This window comes from Lontra canadensis, unplaced genomic scaffold (genome assembly GCF_010015895.1).
Source record: "Lontra canadensis isolate GAN:19392208 unplaced genomic scaffold, GSC_riverotter_1.0 scaffold170, whole genome shotgun sequence".
NCBI classification, from domain to species: Eukaryota; Metazoa; Chordata; class Mammalia; order Carnivora; family Mustelidae; genus Lontra; species Lontra canadensis.
The window spans coordinates 821283-841051 of record NW_022631164.1 but is presented as its reverse complement, the minus strand read 5'-3'; the positions used below and the strand labels follow the sequence as shown (position 1 = coordinate 841051).

The 19769-nt window shown below is 48.5% G+C and overlaps 1 protein-coding gene across 1 annotated transcript in view; it reads right to left on the bottom strand.

The window, feature by feature from the left end:
* ALK (ALK receptor tyrosine kinase) overlaps positions 1-19769 on the bottom strand; it is a 120626-nt gene that overhangs the window by 38331 nt on the left and 62526 nt on the right. The window contains exons 7-8 of the mRNA XM_032845874.1: positions 13144-13306; positions 3367-3517 (exon numbers count right to left, since the gene is read on the bottom strand). Coding sequence (XP_032701765.1) covers positions 3367-3517; positions 13144-13306 — 314 coding nt within the window. The remainder of the gene's footprint in view (positions 1-3366; positions 3518-13143; positions 13307-19769) is intronic.

The following is a 19769-nucleotide window of genomic DNA, read 5'->3' as shown; positions in this document are numbered from 1 at the left end:
TACAGGGTCCAATCTGGCTTCTTGATGGGCTGTGCTAGAGATTTGCTGAGTCACACCGGGTGAGGAACCTCACTTTCCTGGACCTGCCTCTTCCTGTGTAAATTGAGGGGCTGTCCAGTCTGAACCAGTGATATGAAGAAGGTCCGTCTTCTTACACCCTGCTCCCCATCTCTCTGTCCAGTGGCAGTGGGACCTCCACCCTTTGGGGATGCCCTCTTCCTGTGAACGGAATCTCAAGGTGTCTGGGTTTGCAGGAGTGGGAAGGAGGGAGCAGTTGGGCTGGGGAATGGCCTTTCTTCTAATGAGAGTCCAGACTCTCGCCCATCCCCCACTGCCCATCTCTGTTGGCTTCCAGAAGTCACCACCTGGTTGTCCACCAGACCTCTCCTACCTTGCTCCCAAACCTGCTCCCTCTACACCATTCCCAGCTCAGGTGACAGCAGCTCCCTTATTCCCATGGCTCAAGTGCAATTTTTGGAGTCATCCTTGATCTTTTCTTTGTCTCAGTTCTTGAGCTAGTTGGGCAGGAAATCCTTTGGATTTTGCATCCCAAATATGTCCAGAATTCAGCCACTGTCACCATCTTCATCCAAGCCACCATCATCTCTTGTCTGGACTAATGAAGTAACCACTGAGTTCATTATGTTGACTCTTCCCTTGGTCCCAAGTGAGCTCTATACAGCGGCCAAAGTGAGTCTTATAAATCACAGCTGCTCCCTGTTCCACCTATTCCCACCTTTAGGCTCAAAACCCTCCTATAGCTTAAAAATGTCCTGATGGTGGCCTGATCACCTCATCTCTCACCAACTCTCACTCTTGCTCCCCCTACTTACACCCTGGCTGTACTCTCCCACCTCAGTGTCTTGGCTTCTGCTTGGCTACCATCCCCAGATATGTTCCTGGTTCGATCCCTTTCATGGCCGATGCTCAGCTGTCATTTATTCAATAGGCTTCCCTCGACCACCCTATCTATAATCGCAACTTACCCTACACACCTGACTCTTGTTACCCTACTTCCGTTCACTGGAACACTTTCACTTCCGGGTGCTCTGATTGCTGATATTACTAGTCATTGTTCTTCCCTTGTCCCCCAATGGGAACATTAGCTCCTTCAGAGCAAAGATCTTTCTTTTGTTCATGGATATATCTCAAGTTGCTAGAACAGTGACTGATAGATATTTGCTGAATACATTTGAATAATTGGGGGCCATCTGGGTAGGTGCTGACCCTCACAATTTCTGCCTTGCGAGTGATGGAAGTTGTGAAATGTAACATTTAGACCAGTGGTTTTTCTACTCTGGGAACACCTGGTCATATCTGGACACATTTTTGATCGTTAATCCTGGAGGATGCTACTGGCATTAGGGGATAGAAGCCAGTGAGACTGCTAGAGACCCTATGGTGCCCACAACTGTTGCCCACAACAAAGACTCATCCTCTCCAAAATGCCAATAATGCTGATGTCAAGAAAGCCGTGCCACCAGACTGCGTGGTCATGTCACCAGATGAGGCTTGGGAGGAACTGGAGAAGCAGTAGCCGAGGGGGTTCTCAGCGGCTGGAGTCCATGCCAGGCTCAGGTGTGACCAGGCACAAAGGAAGAGCGACTGCACACAGATGTGCTGTTGAACCAGGAAAGCTGCCAAATTCTGCAGTTTAATTCTTAAGAGTGCACTCCATTCACTAGAGGATCCTCTTTAGGCACCATTTTTCTGTCTAGAGAGGACTGGAGATTGAAGTAGTGTGACAAAAGATCCTTCTTTCTCTCTCTTCCAGTGACTCCTGCAGGAGGAGGTGTGAGGCCACAGGGAAGACCCAGGACTAACTGCCCTCCCCCCACCCCATACCGCCTTTCTCCCCATCCCTGCTATCCCCAGCCTGACCAGCAGGGGGCCCAGCTGAGCCTGGGCTTCTTTGGAACTCTCCTTGTGCATTCCCAAAGTTTGAGAGCAAGTAGGTTGATTAATAACATGATAAAGTGCGGCAGCCCCAAGGAACAAGTAGATTACAATTGAATTAAAAAAAAAAAAAGGACTTAGTCCTGTGAAAAGACATAACTGATTACAGTCCAATCAAGTAAAAGTCCCTTGCAGAAGTCAATGCAATCTCTCTGCTTAGATGAAAGAATTACATTAGCACTCGATACGTTCCTGTGGAAATTACAGCAGCCTGTAACTTAATGACTTAATATATTATATCAGGTTCGAAAGTCCTGATTATAGTTGCTAAATAAAAGTTGTGGTCCAGACATTTCTCACGTGCAAGGTTGCACCTGCCGCGCTTACTCCCATTGCTTTGTTTGAACCCTGTCGGTGGGGGTGGGGGTGGGAGATGGGTGCTGTGCTCTCCTCCTTGCTCCCAACCTGAGGCCCGGCTTTTAGGAGACCTGAGTTTATTTTGTGGAATCGTATTGCTTCCTGGGTAGTCCTTGTTCCCACATCTGTCTCCCAAGGCTGCTCTTGAATGAGCTCTTGGAGAAGGGGCCTGGGACCCAGCTCCCTGCCTTGGCCCCACCCTGAGTGGAAGCTGGGATTCAGGGGAGGGTGCGGCCTGGCCTCACAGTACTGTGTTCCTGCCAGGCCAGCCTGCACCGGCAGGGTCCTGTCACCCCCAACACAGACAAGAGGCAAACCACTGGGATGCCTAGAGTCTCCGCGGCTGCTACATTCTTAGTTTTCAAAGTCTCATTCTCCTGGCGGTTTTAGATCCCTGCCGGCTTTCTCAAGTCCTGCCGTTGGAGCGCTCACTGTTTGACAGGTGGATACCCCAATGGGATGAGAATCCAGAAAGACAAGCTGTCTCTGGGGCTGCAGAGGATGGCAGTCTGGCTTGTCAGATGATGGGCTTTAAGTGAGGAAGGGGAAAAGGGCATAGAAACCGAGGCCCAATAAGTGTGGGGCACGGCACTAGCGGGAGCCAGAGTCCCTACTCTGTGCGGCATTGTGAGTGGCTTTGGAAAAGTCCCTTCCCTTCTGTGCTCTTGATTTTCTCATCTGTAAAGTGTCCTGTTTATAATAGGGATAAAGACAATGGTGCCCCAGCAAGCAAGGGTAGGAGATGGGCTTTAGCGTGTAGTCTGCTGAAAAGAACAACCATTTGCTCACTCAAGTAGGATCCAGTTCTTAAGTTTTAAGGGTCACTCTCAAAACCCATGCCTCCTCCTTGGTTCCCGTGGAGATGTGAAACCCCAACAGCCATACCCAAATGGGCCCGGAAGGGGAGGGGCATGCGTAGGCAGAACGAGGGGTAAGTCCTGCCATCTTTGAAATATGAGCTCCCAGAAGGAGGGTATCCATGGTTGATGCCCTCCAAAGGGCCACCCGGGGTTCTGTGAGTGTGAAGGAGAGGTCCCTGCTCTGGGAACTTACGCTGGGGCAGGCGTCTTCCCCCTGTTGTCCAACCAGGATATACAGAGTGTCGCCCTTTTCCAGGTTGAAGATGCCCAGCACAGACACGCCATGGGACCGCATCATGGTATTCTTCCCGCCTTTCCCACCAGCAGCTCCGTAGCCTGAGATGCTGCAATGGAACAAAGCACATGAAGACTGATTCCCTTCCTGCCAACACAGGAGCTCCCAGGGGGCTCAGTGCCCCACCATCGTGGTCCTGATGGTTCTTCCCCTACTGCACCTTGCGTCAGCCATGAGGTCAGCAAGGAGGCTTCCTTTCCCCATGGTCAGAAAAGGACAGTCCTGTTGATAGAGGGCTGGGGAACTGCCTAACTCCCAGAGCCAGGAAGAACCAGTATGAACCAGTATGGGGTACAAGAGGAAAGAGAGGGAGAAGGAGAAGGAAGATAGGGAGAGTCTGTTTTAATGGGGGGTGTTGGGGTGATGATTTCTTGAATACTTGGCATGTCCCATTATGGTTTCTTTCCCTTGTTGAGATCAAAGGACTCATGTGACCTTAGACAAGTGACTTAACTTTCCTGGTCCACATCTGTAAAATGGGGATAATAAGTGAACCTACATTCTAGCATGTATGTGTATGAGATTAAAGGAATTAAGACATGTAGCCATAGAACTATGGCTGACACATAAGTTATTCCATAGTATCATACAATTATTACAACTTATATTATGTATTATTATTGTTATTGTTATTATTAATGGCGGAAGTCACAGTCATTGACTGGGTATACAGTTTTCAAGTTTTCTCCCTGGGTCTAGACACAAGGTCATCCCCGAGGTGAGCAGTGTTTCTGAGCACAGACTGTTCAATTCCCATCCCACTAGTAACTCTTTCTAGAGCCATGTGTATACAGAAAACAACCGATCATGATGAATAAAAACAGAGTTGAGGGGGAGCGCAGGATTATTTCTGTGCCTCTTAGGTTGTCGAGATGGAGTCACACAAGGACGGGAGGACTCAACTGGCGAACCTTATCAGAAAAGCAGCATGTCTTGAAGACAGCTGCATGCTAGTTTCAAACGCCTCTCCAGAGACCATCTGCCAGGGAAAGGGTCTTGGGAGATTTTCATGTCTCCATGCATTCAGATCCAAGGTCCTTTACGGAAAGCATTCAGGAAGAGATGCGAGGTGGTTTGTACATGTGCACACGTGGTGGCTTCTCCACCTGTAATTCTAGGAAATGTCTCATATTCCAAGTACTCGAGGGGCCTCCTGGGGGCTCTCCTAAGGCAGAGTTAAGTCCCTCTGTACAGAGAGAAGCCTGGAGGGCTGGCTGATTGCGAATGCGGCAGGTGAAGACCGGAGATCTCCACGGAATGCCACGGAGAGTCTGAGGTCTGTCACCCTGTCGGTGGCCAGACACGGACTGGAGCTCACTGAAAGCTGACATGGCTCAAGGCTGTATGCATAAAGGGAGACTGGAAATGGGCTTCAGCCCCTCCTGGGGCTTCCAAAGAAGCTGGAGAGACAATTATCGTTATGAAAAGAGAAGTCTCACCCTAAGAGTGGCTGTATTAGGGAGGCAAAGAGGCTCTGGGGTTCTATGACCAGAGTGGACCATTTCCTAGCTGTGTGTCCTCTTGGAGTCCCAGCCTCTTCTGTAGTCAAAGAAGAATTGTATCTTCTCTGAACTTACAGGGTAGCAGAGAGGTTCAACGTCAAAAAGAGATCATAGGTGAAAGCCCCGAGAAAGTGACAATCTTGGCACGAAGTCGTGAAAGTCAGGTAGGTGTTCGGGGCTGGGAAGGGAGACAGGTCCATGACAGGCAATGGAGCAGTGGCATGCCACTGCTGGGTGTTGGGGACTGAGGTCTGAACTTGTCCTCGTGGCAGAGATGTCGGATGGGCAGGACGGTCACACAGGGAGACAGAGGTGAAGGATTGGAATTGGGCTTGTGTGAGTGGAAGTGGAGAGGCAGGGAAGCCTCTGGTAGGTGCGGCCGCAGCAGGTGCTGGAGCTGGGCAGCGAGAGGACCCAGCTCTGCAGGACGGGGTAGGGGCTGGTTCCTGAGCATCCTATAAGGCGGCAGGCATGAATGCATAGGGCATCTCCCCAGTAGCCATAAACAGTAGCTGCTAGTAATTCACTTGACAGGTGAGGACACTGAGGCTCAGAGGGACCAAGTAACTCATCTGAGGCTACACAGCTGGTCACTGGCAGACCCCGGTCCAAGCCCCCATCCCCTCAAAGAGGCCACGTTCTCTCCAACATGCTGGTGCGAGGCTTATCTGGATGCATGGCAGCGCGGTCCCACATGCCCATCGTCGCTCCTGACCCATTAGAAATGGAGAAGGTGGCCAGGACTGTTGAGGGAAAGGAAGGCATATTGGTGACAGGCAAGCAGCAGGATTATTTAGCTCAGAGAAGGGAAGCCTAGGGCAGGGGTGGGTGGTGGTGGGGCTCACTCCCATTGCCCCCTCCCCCCCACCGCCCAGCTCCAGGGATGAACTGTGTAGAATCTAGAGAGAGCGTGGGGTCGGGGGAGGGCCCCCCCCCCCCCGCCTTGGTTCTGCTCACTACTCGGTATTTCCAGGGCTTTATCAGGAGAAAATCCTTTCAACCTGAAGGTGTGGTTTGCTTGGAAAACTGCCGCTGGAGGCAGAGACCTTGTCCCTCCCACTTGTGCTATGGCTGAGAGGTAAGCTATACCCCCACTCAGCCCTTCCTGCATCATTTTTATAGCCATTTACATCAATCTGCATGAATTATGAATCATACGGAACTCCGGCAGATTAAATTCAGTCAGATTATTATATTTTAGAAGTTGTTTCTCACTCCTTTTTCCTTCCCAGCCCTTCTTTCCTATTTCTCCTGCCACTCCCACCCCCAAATATGAGCCTCAGCCCCATCTAGGTCTAGTCCTAGCTCTTGGCAATGAGGTGGGATGCCAAGAGGCCCGAGTTCTGAGTCATAGACTGGGCGCTCTGCTGGCTGGGTGACCTGGGGCGAGCTGGTTAACCTCTAGGAGCCTCAGCTTCCCCACCAAGGTACAAAAATGAGGACAAGGACCCCTGTCCTCATGAGGAGAAGTAATGGATTTGAAAAGACTGCGCAGGGATGCCAAGTGCAAGGTAGGACTCTAGGCTGGGTCGGCTCTACAGAGTAGACAGTAGAGCTTGTCAACAGCCGATTTCACTTTCCTGTGTTGGCCTCAGCCCCACATTTCCAATGTGGATGAGGGGCTGGCTTAAAGGCAGGGGAGTAGGCAGGCGACTGCCTTCCTGGACTAACTGTAGGAGAAGCAGCACCTCCCTCGCCAGCCCTCAGAGGCCTGACATTCCACCATAGCGCTGCACTCCTTTGGAAGCTTCTAAATGCTGCTTACAATGCTTATCTCTGGAGGGGGCCATGCCGCCCAGAGAAAAGCATGGGCTTGAATGCAGACACAACTGGGTCCAAATCCAAGCTGTTGCTCAAGGCCCTGAGTGGGTAAGGAACCTCCCTCCCTGGTGCAGACCCGGCACCTGGCCGACCCTGAGAGAGCCGGTGCCTGTTGGGTTTCACCCAGGACCCACCTCTGTAAGGACCAGTGGGGCAGGACCCACCTCTGTAAGGACCAGTGGGGGCACAGGCAGCCTTGTCATGTCTGAGGACCCCCCAGTCCTGTGACTCATGTCCCACAAACTCGTGCCAGAATAATTAACACAGCCCGACTCTCCAAAGCGTCTACCCCATTCCCTGTAGACGATTTTTGATGGTTGACAAATGACAACAAATACACCTGCCACTCAACTGGGGAAAATGACTTGCAGTGCTTCCAATTTACTGGAAATTACAAGACACTGTTCTTGACGAGCTGATGCAGTAATTTTTTTTTTTTTTTTTGGTTTTGTTTTTCCTCATCTCAATCCGTGCCCCATGGTCAGAACGGATGTTTATTGGGTTTGCGTTTTGTATTATTGACTGTGAGCCATTGTTACCTGATGTAATTGAGTTGTGAATCTTTTTAAAACAAAGAATTAGCAGCAAATCAAAGGGGCTGCCTGCCGGATCCTGGGAGGCGGGCGAGCTAGTGTGGGGCATGGTGGCCTGTCAGCGCCGCGCCTCTGTGGGGACACTGGAGAGGGGGCCAACGGGAGTGAGCCAACCCCACTTGGAGCTAGGTGAAGCTCCTCATTTCTCTTCTGTACCTGATTCTGGGCTCTGCCTCTACTTCCCAGTGGGACCTTGGGTGAGTCCCTTCTCTCCTTTGCTTCTTGGTTTTCTCCTCTGCAAAATCAGGGGGGTAAGATCTGCCACGCCTGTCCTAGCCCGTAGGGTTTTTGGGTGGCGGGGGTGTAAGGGCTCAGTGCATGGGAAATCTGTGTTTAGATGTATGGTTGCATTCTCTAGATGGGTCCTTGGAGCCAGCAGGAGACCCCGCTGGGGGTCGGCGGTAAAGGGCGAGTAGAGGAGGCATGCCCTTCTCGCAGCCCCAGCTCTGTCCTGGATTGCTCCGCTGAGCAAGGCTCATGGTTCAATTCTTCCTCCAACCTCCCTGACCAGTACAGTCCTGCACTGCCGGAAATACCAGCGCTGGAAAGGATCTCAGCAACCTCGCTCTACAGCCCCTCCCTCTAGGACAGGACTGCTGGAGAGAAGGGAAAGCACACTCTCAAGGTCACATGATGTCACTGGCAGAATTTGGACCCGAACCCCATTCTGCCTGCAGCCCATCAATCTTGGTGCAATCTTCCTGCCTCTGACTTTCCCTGCTCTGTGCTCCTCGTGGAGATGGCTATCTGCACAATTACTCTGGCAATTGATCATGCCTGTGACTCTCTTCTGCAATTGTCTAGAACTTTATTGGCGTTGTGGACTGTTAATTTAACTTTTCTGCCCTGTGGTCTTTGCAAAGATGGCGAGAGGCTCCAGAGTCTCAGCCCTCTTGCAAGTGCCTAGTCAGTGATCGGCCCACGGTAAGAGCTGCACAGCTGTGGGTGGACCGGGCTGAATGACGGTGTCATCCAGCTGCACACACCGGTCCCCGGAGCCAGGTGGGGAAATTGAGTGTCAGTGATGGAGACCATCAGGAACAGCTGTGGCCCGGGTCAGCCAGCAGGATTTGCTGGCTCCAGCTGGGACCCGGGACCTCTTGTACGTTATGTCTGAGGAACAAGCGAACCATGAGAGAACTGCCGTCAGGAGCTGTGGGCCGTGCTTGACAAATGTTTTTATAAATGATCTGTGTGTATGGTGGTGGGGCCGTGGAGGACGGAGGGCGAGGAGAGATGCTGAGCCTTGGAGAAGCAGGAAGGCAGGCAGCGGGGAGGAAGGGAGGGACAGACGGGAGAAGAAGGCAGGAAGAGCGAGATGGGCCGCTGATATCTACTGAGTGGGCCCTGTATGGGGTAGGTCACACAGAGTCACACGAAGTCCCCAGCAGTCTGTCTCTGCTCCCTCGTGAGGGGGAGCCCCCCACAGCCCCAGCATCCATGCCCTTTCAGCGCCCCACTTTGGCCATCCCCCCCCACCTCCCCGGGCACACTCAAGACATGGTCACTTAGTGCTGTGACCCAGAAATCTCCCTTCATCAGGCGTCACTCTGGCTGTTGCCCTAATTCTTGCCTGTCCTTCTCGGTCAAGCTCCTTGAGATGGCAGCTGTCACTCACTGTCCTGCCTCCTCAGCCCCCAATCACGGCCTGTCACCTGGGCTCTGCCTCCTCCCTCAGTCCTGCAATCACGCTGATTCCACCTCCCAAACACTTCTTGGCCCCACCGGGTCCCTCCGTGTGTATCTCCCGGCCCCTGGCTTAGCTCTTCAGGACTCCACTCCAGCCGCCTTTCCACCCGCGGTCCCCGCCTCCAGGCGCGCATGTCCCCCAAGCCGGCGCCAGGGGGCGCTAACGGCATTCGGGATGTGAGGCTCTGGCCCCAGGGGCTCCTTCCTCCTCTCCTCTTTGTGGACAACTCTATCACCTTCAAGACTGAACTCAAGTTCTGTCTCCCTGTGGAAGCCATTCATGAACTCAGGCCCTTCCCCGGCCTCTGACAGCAGTGCCTGATGCAAACCTTCCCCAAAGAACTTTCTACATCGCGCATCAATGCTTTGTTTCTATGTCCAACACCCCCACTGGCTCCTCGTAGGCACAGAGTGGATCTTGTATACTTGGTGCCAGGCAGTGTCCTAATTTGTGCTGAGTGCCGTCCACAGAGACCTGGGAAGCAGGAAGGGAGCAGGTCTGGATGCTGGGACATAGGTACTTGGAGGGAGTGAGAGCATCACTACTTTGACAGAGGCAAATCCAGGGGAAGGGAAGCCCAAGGCAGGAAAGCAGGGGGCGATGGGGGCGATGGGGATTTAGATGTTGTCCCTAAATCTTCCTCCTTAAGCCTGCTGTTTCCTGTCCCCCAGCCTCTTCTTCCTCTCCCTCTTTCTGGGTTTCTTCCTTTGTGGTGGTGGGCAAAGAAATAAAGGGTGGGGGATGGGCCCAGGATAACTGACTGATAAGGGCACACTTTTATCCATGTGTATCCCCGAGGAAGCCCCAGACAATGATGGCCCCACCGTGACATACATTGGGCATATGGTGTCACCTCTCTCATTAGCCATAGAGAAGTCAGTGGGAACAATAAAGGTGCCAGACCTCAGGAAGCAGCCAGACTCACCCTCTTCCAGGAACAGGGAGAGAGCATAAGAAACACTCGTGCCCTTTCTCACCTTTTTCTCACCTCTTGAGAAAACATGATGCGTCCCATGTCTTTCTCACTAGATGAACTGCACTTACTAAACAAGAATTAGTTAATATGGGGAATATGTCTTCTAGAAAGAGGGCACCTGACTTGTCAACATGGATATTTTGATGTGGGGATGTTTTGATGTGGTCTAAAAGGCAAATCATTAAATGGTCTGGTTCTTTGATACTAAATTATACGATCAATATGCATTACTGTCCAAGCCCTGAGCCTCCTCCAGTGTCAAGGTCAGAAATATCCATTACAGCCTTTGAAGGGTTAAAAAATCCCAAGATTTCAAAAACAACTAAAAAACCCCAATGTTTTTCAGTTTTAACTCTTCCCTTTTTTATCTCAGGCCAGCTTCATTATGTCCTACGGATCAAAATGTCCCCTTTGTCAACCTGGACACATTGAAGTGTTACGCTTCAACAGCAAGACAGCTCCTTGTCCCTGTTTCCAATGAGCGTTTGCCCGGCAATGGTGGGGGCCGCGAGCTCATTTCAATATTCCAGAGAGAAAGAGAAACTGTGCCCCAATTTGGGTTGGGGTTCTATGAGGGAAATGTGGCAATACGTGGCAATTCATGCAGATCAGAAAACTGGCTAGACTTAGATGTGCTTGTGATTAATAAAAAGGAGGGGAATGAATTAGTGCTTATTTAATAAATACAGGTTGTCTGCCAGGCGAGATCTTTTGAAACACGGAGCCCACGTGAGGAAGTCAGAAAAAAGTCCTTAGAAACAGAGAAGTCAGGAAGTACACCCTGTGGGATCAAGCTGTTCTGGAAATGCTTCCGGCCACTGCCTGAAGCCAGATGTTCTCCCTGCTCCCTCTGGTCTCTCTGCCCACGGGCCGGGGAACACCCAGTGCGCAGACCCGTTGTGCTAGGCACTTGTACGTCATCTTGGCAAGATCCCCGCTGGGCAGATATTAACACCCCCAATCCCTGCCTTTTACAGAAACAGAGCCTCAAGCGATTCAATGACCTGCTCGAGTCTGAAAGTGGGTCTGATTCACAGTCTCAAGGGGAATGCAGCCCAAAAGGAACCCTGCTCATGGTGCCTCCTATTTGTGGATCTTTGTGGTCGGGGCAGGAAGGGACTTACAGCCCGTCTGGCTTGGGAGTCGCCCTGGATGGGGATGGGACAATGGGTCTTGCTGGGCCTTCACTGTTGAGGTGTCTGTCTGCCTCCCAGCTCCTCTGCTCTCTTCTTCACACTGCTTCTTACACGTGGGGTTCTGCCCCCAGGGCTGGGCAGGCCAGCATCCCTGCAGGTGGTGGGGCCTCCCCTCCCAGGCTTTCGTTTCCAGAGGCTTCCTGGAGGTGGGTGGTGCATGACTGCTAGGCTTACTTTCCCTCCTGTCCCCTGAATGCCTCTCAGAGTCCAGATGTGGGCTTTTGTGGAAAGAACACACAACCTTTGGGCCAGAGGACCCTGGGTTTACTAGTTATGTGGCCTTTGGTCTGTTGCTAAGCTGCTGACTCCAGTTTCCCCCTATGGAAACAAGGGAATAGCAATAATCATAGTAATGACATCTGCCTCATTGCTAAAAGGGGGAGAAATACTTGGTGAGTCCTCAGCGAACACTCCTCTCTGTCTCTCTGGGACAGTGACTGAGCCGGGGAACCTCAGCCAGGCAGGAAGGAGAGACCCGGCCTGCTCAGTGTGGCAGATCCAGGGGTGGCTGGGTGTCTGCAATCATTTGTTGGGGGAAGTGTAGGACCTAGAGCAGCTAATTTGATTGCAGCCAAACCTTGTTACTGCATTCCTGCCCAGAATGTCATTTAAAAAGCACTTAGGGCTCCCCCCGCCGAAATGCATTTATACCGAGGTCCCAGGGGTGGGGCTACAGAGAAAACCAGGCAACCTGAGACTCTCCTTTCCTTCTGGAGGTTGGGGGCTGAGGAAGGGGAAAGAGAGCTCATATCCCACTGCGTTCAGCCGCGGGGGGTGGGGGGGGCGCATTTGCACCACAAGGTCATGATTAAGCTGCTTCCTGTTTAAGCCTGCTGTTCGCCGTTCGTTGTGGGAGGAGCCTCAGCAAGCCTGTGCTTCAGGTTTTATCCGGCCTGCGTGTCTGTGTGTCTGTGGCGAGGCACCCCATTCTCTGAGCCTCAGTTTCCTCTTGTGTAAAATGAAGACTGCAGCCCGGGCCTTGTTCACAGAGCTGTGGGAGGACTACACGCAGGGGTTCAACCTAATTCAGTCACTCTTTGGGGCCGTATTAGCATCACCTGGGAACCTGTTAGGAATTCATATTCTCAATGAATGAATACAACCAGCGTGATGAATACCCCTTATGTCTCCCTTCCCAACCCGGATCCAATAAATGTCAATATTTTGTCATATTTGCTTCATTCATATAAAAATGGATAGCATTAAAATTTTCTTAATATTCATATCCTTGAGCCCCTTTCCAGGCCTATGAAATGAGACCTCTGCGAGTGAGACCGGTAATCTGTATTAACCAGATGTCCAGTCATTTCGATGGTGGAGAACCACTGGTCTGAGCCTTGCCATCAGCTTCATGTACGAGCTAAGTGGCCCATTGAGTCAGGCCTCCCTCTGGCCTGGTCTTGCTCTGTTGGAATACTGTGTAGTTGGGGTTGGGGGCGGGACAAGAGCCTGAGAACAGCTGCTTTATTTGTGAATAGTGAAGGCCCAGGAAAGGAGGCTCAAGGGTGAGAGCATCATCTTTCATGTCCATCGTACGTCTGTTTCCCAAACATTTCACATGTGCTGACTCATGCGAACAGCATCAAGCAATACTCAAAGAATCCACTATAATTATAATTATTAGTAATAAAGAATATTCTGAAGCTAGCTCACACGTGTATATCATCTCCACAAACAGACTGTGGGCTCCTTGAGGACAGAGGACACATCTTTATTGCCATATCCCATTATCCCAAATCTCCCCATCTCCAGCCCTTATACCCCACTCTGGGCCAAAGTCCGTGGTCTCTGAGCCTCGGTGTGCCCAGGCACCCTGAGGGCATGCACCCACAGGCAGCACCCCATCATCTTCAGAAGGGGAGATCTGTCCCTTGGCCTCCCCCTCCCCCATACGTACCTGTAGGTGTCGGTGGCTGGCACCTTCCAGGTCTGGATGCCTTTAAGGGGACCCTCGCTCCCCACCACCACGCTCAGGTTGGAATTCCGGTAGGCGTTGTTACACTGGGCCTGTGTGGGGCCGTGGGGCCCACTGGCCCCGCACGTGGTGAACAGCCAGTGAACTGCGACACAAGAGGAAAGGTAATCACTCACTTGGCCTGGCCCTCCCTCCTCCAGAGGCCTCCCTGGGCTGCCTCTGAGCTGTCCGCTCCATGGCCCCAAACCCATGTTCCAGTATGGCACCAAGGCCAGGGCAAGAAACACCAATCAGCCATTCAAACTGGAAATGTCTGTTGAGGATCTACTCTGTGCCAGGGCCTGGTCAGATATGAGGGGAGAGACATAGATGGAGCTGACTGACCCAGCCTTAAGAAGGTTGGATGGAACTATCTAAAACACAGGATGGTAAAGAAAAAATCCCCTCGGTTATCAGGAAGAAGAGAAGACCCCCCTTCAGGTAAGACATGCGTGGGCAGTGGCTGGACCCTCTCGTCGTTTCTCACCGAGTCTGGCCCAATGCTGGGCAACCAACAGGTGCTCAATCTATGCTACTGTGACATAATGCAATGTGACTGCATTGAACCTGCTCCCAAAGGCTGGACATATGCATATAAGATCCTCTTAGCTTGGGGAAGCTCAAAAGAGTAAATTGGACATAGACTCCAGTTTCCCTCTAATGTGATGAAGTTAAATTCTACCTTTAGAAAACATTATGAAAAAATTAATTTGGTACAGTTTTGCTCACTAAAACGTTGAAGTGAAAAATCTTTGAAGACTTTTAACTAATTTAATGATGTGGAAATGAAAGCTTAATTTGGGCTGCTAAAATTACAAGCAATCAGATTGAGACTGTACTGGGTAGTTTTGATGATCTGGAAACTTGACAAGTGTGTTGGGGGGCTTTTGTGACACTGCCCTGACCCCAAGGTCAGAGACCAGAGTTCTAGCTGAGATTCCAAGGCATACAGCTATACAACACTGTGTATTCAAATCCTTTCTCAGTTGGCTTCACTTTTTTGAAATGAAGATGTTGATCTCTGTTTGGTTTCTGAAGGTTGTTTCAAGGGCAAGAAGGAGATGAATCCATTCATGTTGGTTGTGAATGGTTGATTGTCAATTTTATGATCTTTCTATACTCTAAAGGAGTAACCTGTTACTTCAAAGAGCTAACTCTTTGAATACTGAGTGCATTTTAGCAGCACTCTCTTGGCCAGTTGCCTTTTCATCCATATCTCCAGCACCCAAATCCTACGTGTGGGCTGTCCTCAAGTGGTGAATGGAAAGGGACACAGATTTAGGGGCAGCCTTATCAGTTACTGGTTGTGGGACCTTGATAGAGCTCCTTAGTCTATAAAAGTAGCTGAATTGGCATGAGGATTAAAGGAAGCAAGAGATATAACAGGCTTTGTAAAGTCCAGAACTCTAAAAATATGAGTTGTGTCCATGACTCCTGCCTACACCCAGGGCAGGTGCTGTTCTTGACAACAGGAAATGTGACCAGAGGACTTTCTGTCAACATGGATCCTCTACCAGCAGCACCTAGGGATTTAAACTGGGGATGAGAATGGGGACAGAGAGAAAAAGATAATCCTGGAAAGGAAGTAGAAAAATCCACTTGCTCCATATGATCTCCAACTCTTTGAAGGCTATTCTCAGATCCAATGTGTGCCTAAAGCAAGCAGCCTGGATTTGTGGGCAGGCTTCTCAGTCTAGGGCAGAGGCATGACAATCCATGCAGTTAACTCAGTCCTGGAAATGAAAGCATGTACATGAGTGATTTCTTTCTTTCCTTTTTCCTCAAGAGTGCGCTGAGGAAGAGAGCTGAAGGTATGGGCATGGCACACTACCTGAGCATTTTCCCTTCCATGGGACCCACTTTCAACTTCAGTCTGGGTTAACATTGCTCTAAATGTTGTGGGACATTCCCAGAGAGGCTGGGATTGTAGTTCTTGACCAGGTAGGACATTTGGTGAGGTAGGAAGAGAAGCACGGTCTTTGGATCCAGATGGGCTAACTTTTCCTATCCTGGATTTTGCCCCTGACCAGCTATGATACCTGGGGTAAATCATACACCCCTCTGAGCCTCAGTCTCCTAATCTGAATGAAGCAAGATTGGACTTAGTGAGACTACTGAATGATGACCTAAGCAAAGTGCATAGAAGAATATTTTGCATTAGAGATGCATGATGAACACAGTTCAAAGTTGTGTAACTTCCTGTTCAATTTCTAACTGTTGGAAGCAGAGACACCCAATCTCAAGATTTATGTTCGCTGTTCCTTAAAAAGGGGACATTATGGCTCTTTCTCAATAAAGGGACCAGTATTTTCCCAACTCAGTGGACATATATTAGTCTCAGGTGGTTTCTATACACAACATTTTGTTTTTATTTTCAGTGATTTCTGATGGAAAGGTCCAGAGAGAAAATTCTTTCCAGAGTGGATTCCATGGGAACAGATTTGCCATCCCAGGTCAGACCCATGATTTATACAGCTAGAATTCTCTTGCTTTCAGCAGCCTTCGAGGCATGGTGGTCCTCCCTGCTCCCTCAGATGGCCCCAACCCTCATAAATCTGCTTGAAGTTGCTTGGAATCAATTTCTGTTTCCCACCAGCTTTACCTCTTAGGGGGAATGGGGTTTCTGAGTTCATTGCCCATTGTCCAAGGGCTCTCCTGCTTCTTATGTGTGTGGGCTTGTCTTGCTCAAACTTTGTTCTGTTGGTTCCCTTTGCTCATTCTGTCTGGAATCTGACACCATAGAATGTCACAGCAAGATGGGACCCTGGAGATCACTGAATTCAGTGGTCCCAGACCACCTAAGGACATTTAAAAGTATGAATTTCAGAGCTCTGGAGATTCCAATTAGTAGATACTAGGTTGAGTAATGATTGGGGAAGGACATTACTTGCATTTTGTAAAAGCTTTTTCAGGAGAAGCAACCAGATTTGTGAACTAGGTCCACCTACTTCATTGCTGAAAAGGAGAAAGAACATTCTAGAAATGGGAGATTTTTCTGAGTAAATCAGCTTTAGAGAAGGAACTAGAAATTGGGGGCTCTTCCTTCTATGTCCATAGATCCTTTGGTGGTGATCAAGCCCTTCCCATCTTCTTGTCCTCAAGACTTCTAGCCTTTTCCGATTGTCCTTACATGAGTTCCTGATCCTGTGTCCTTCCTAAGATTTTAATGCTCGAATCTGTTTTTTGAGATAAGGTTACCAGAACTGTGGGTTCTTGTGGCTTTGTGCAAAGGGACAGGGACAATGTAATTCTGCTTTATTTCCGGTGTCCCTCTAAGTGTTTAACACAGCGTTGGCCCCCCCTCAGCTGAGCATTGGGTTAAGGCTTGCTGGCAGCAGGCAATAATAATTTCCAGATCCTTGCTTGAGAGGTGGGTCATGGATGTAATTGGAAATTACTGCTGCTCTGAGTATGGTGGTATTAACAGCCATGGGCCTAGGAGGGCCCCAGAGGAGGCATCTGGAATGGTACCCTGGGAGCAGGAAGAGTCTGGCAGAACATCAGGCAAAATATCCAGGCATGAGATCTGTTCTAAGTGAAGGCAGATAGAATAATCAGTCAAGCTTGGAATTAGGCACAGATCATCTGAGTTCCAGTTCAAGACCTGAAGAGGTGTTAGACGCACCAGGAAATCCTTACAGAACTTGTTTGAGAGTCTGGTTTTGTTTTTTTGTTTTTTTCCTTTTAAATCCATAAGCCTTGGGCTCACTTAAATCTAGGACAGACCATACCAAGTTTTCTCAGGCCTAGAGAGTAGGCAGGCCACCATGAGGGGACAGGTAGAGTCTGGTCAGGATAGCATGGTGGTGGACCACAGCCTCAGAACTGTGGCCCTATAGTATCACAGCCTAGCAAAGAGCAGGCTTTAGGGGGTCATGGGCATAAGCCAGGGAAAACAGGTGCTCAGCATTAGGACTCTTGTCTGCAGAGAGGCCATGGGGAGCCAGGAAGTGTCAAAAGGAAAATCTAGTAACTGGGATGTTTACAAGGCCAGGAAGCAGAGATATAAGAGAGAGGGATTGGGTCATGAAGCTATAAGGCAAAAGCTTGGTTTTTGGTTAGAAGATCAAGGTCATAGTTAGAATAGCGGTGCGGTGGGCTTGATGCTGAGCTGCCAGTCTGAGAGCACAAGGGTCCTTGTTTCCCCCTAGATGAGAGTCTACATTGGTCCCTGAGGCTCTGTGGAGCTACAGGAAGATCAAATGCCCCCCCAAGGAGGAGCCTGGATTGGGGATGGGGGAAGGAGGAACTCTGGTTCTTTTCTCTTGGGGGGAAAAAAAAAACAACCCAACAAAAATTAGACCAAAACTATTGTATTAAAACTCATTTAGGAAAGAAAAAAAAGAACTGCTTTATCTCGTCCTACTTATACCATACACTGGAAAACTAGTTTAATACTCATTCACATCTAAATTGTACAAAGAACCCACAAACATCAAAACAGTGATTGGTTATAGACAGCTGAGTAAGGAAATGTCCATTAAACACTGGGTTTCATTTTAAGTATATTGCAGTACCCTCCAAGAAGAAACAAATCAATTAGTAATATACTGCACAATGCTAAAAAAATAGGCTAGACAGTGATTGTACTAGTTTTATTACTGTTGCTAAGCCATCTCATCTGCTCAATTGAATGCAAAGAAATAAAGTGTGATACCAAGGAAAATAAGTTTTCAACTATTACTATTAATCACAATAATAAGGATCTGCCTCCTGTTGAAGGCCTATATGACTGTACCACAGAGAAGCACTCAATGCAGCAGATGGATATTTTGGTACCATTTTGATTCTGATCCATGGAATTGAATACTATCTGTATCTGTTGAGTGAGCTGAACTTCACGGGAGCTGTGGCATATGGAGCCGTTTTGATGGCCACTGTAGTTACCATTAAATAAAGTCATGACCCAAATCCAAGTAAATATAATCACTCACCATCCATAAATGTATATGACACCATTTTTTATTATAAACTGGAAAAAGTAACCCTTTTTGGGGGACATTATGAGAATTTCTGAATTGTTTTCCTTATTAGGGAAAAATAAAAGTAATACACATATTATAGCCATCGAGAGGTTAAACATTTCTATCATCTGTCTCAAATCTTTAAATAATGGAGCAGCATCCCCTTCTAGATATGTGATCAGTGATTTCTTTTTTAACATTAGCAGTTATTGAGACTTAATGCTTAGCTCCATTTATTTATTGGGAGTTGCAAAATAATGATATTCAAATGATATCTTTTTCACTCATTTATTAGTTGGAATCTATAAAGAGATGCTTCCTTTCATCTACTATTTGGTTACCAAGTGGTATAGGAAGGGTGGGATAAATGCTCAATTCTTTCACCTTATTTACAGTTTTCAAGATGATGGATTCATTTTCTATCATCCTCCGGAATTGAAAAATTAGTCGTTCACATATCTTTATTACTCCATGAATTAAAACATATTATTGAGTTTTACTTAATCACAATTATTATCCTTTAGAAGTTCATATTCTCGGGTGCCTGGGTGGCTCATTGGGCTAAGCCTCTGCCTTCAGCTCAGGTCATGATCTCAGGGTCCTGAGATGGAGGCCCTCATGGGGCTCTCTGCTCAGCAGGGAGTCTGCTTCCTCCCCGCTTCTCTCTGCCTACTTGTGATCTCTCTCTGTCAAATAAATAAATAAAAATCTTAATAAAATAAAATAAAATAAAAAAGTTCATATTCTCACATTTTTGCTCAGTGGTAGCTACCTGAGTTATTTTTCTCCCCTGCTATCTGGTACGATAAAATATTCCTTCCCTCGACCTGGACTCAGCCATCTTCTCAAAAGCTTTGATTTCTTTTAGTGAAAAAACACCCTTTAAGTACACAATCTAGGTCCCATAGACACTTACTGTTACTGGTCTGGTGATTGTTTCTAGGTTTCTTTAGAGGACAGAGCTAAGATACTTGTATGTTTTTCAGTATAAACCTACATACACATGAAGTAGATACATACATATATGACAAAATACCTCATGAGCTCACAATGATACTTTCAGCTCAAATTCAGGACTACAACGTTTTAAATTTAATCTCTTCTCTATTACATCTGCATTTCTTTTCTACACTGAGAATCTTGGTTCTCATGAACACAGGGGATAATAGATTTAGAATATTCTATAATTAATCAGTTACTTTATCCTTCATAATACACATAGTAGTAACTGCTACTTTACCATCATTGATATAAAAACTGAGATCAGGAAACCCTGGGTGGCTCAGCTGGCTAACATCTGACTCTTGATTTCGGCTCAGGTCAGGATCTCAGGGTTGTGAGATCAAGCCCCTCACCGGGCTCTTCGCTGGTCATGGAACCCGCTTCAGATTCTCTTTCAACCTCTGCCCCTCCCCCATGATCCTGCTTGCATTCTGTCTCTTTCTCTCTCTAAAAATAGAATAAAATAAAATAAAAAAATAAAAACTGAGATGAGTTAATTTTTTATTTTATTTTATTTTATTTTTGAGTGTATGTGCTATCCTTTCTCCTATAATTTCCTGAAGTTGTACTCTAGCTACACTGTTTGGACATATCACCATTACA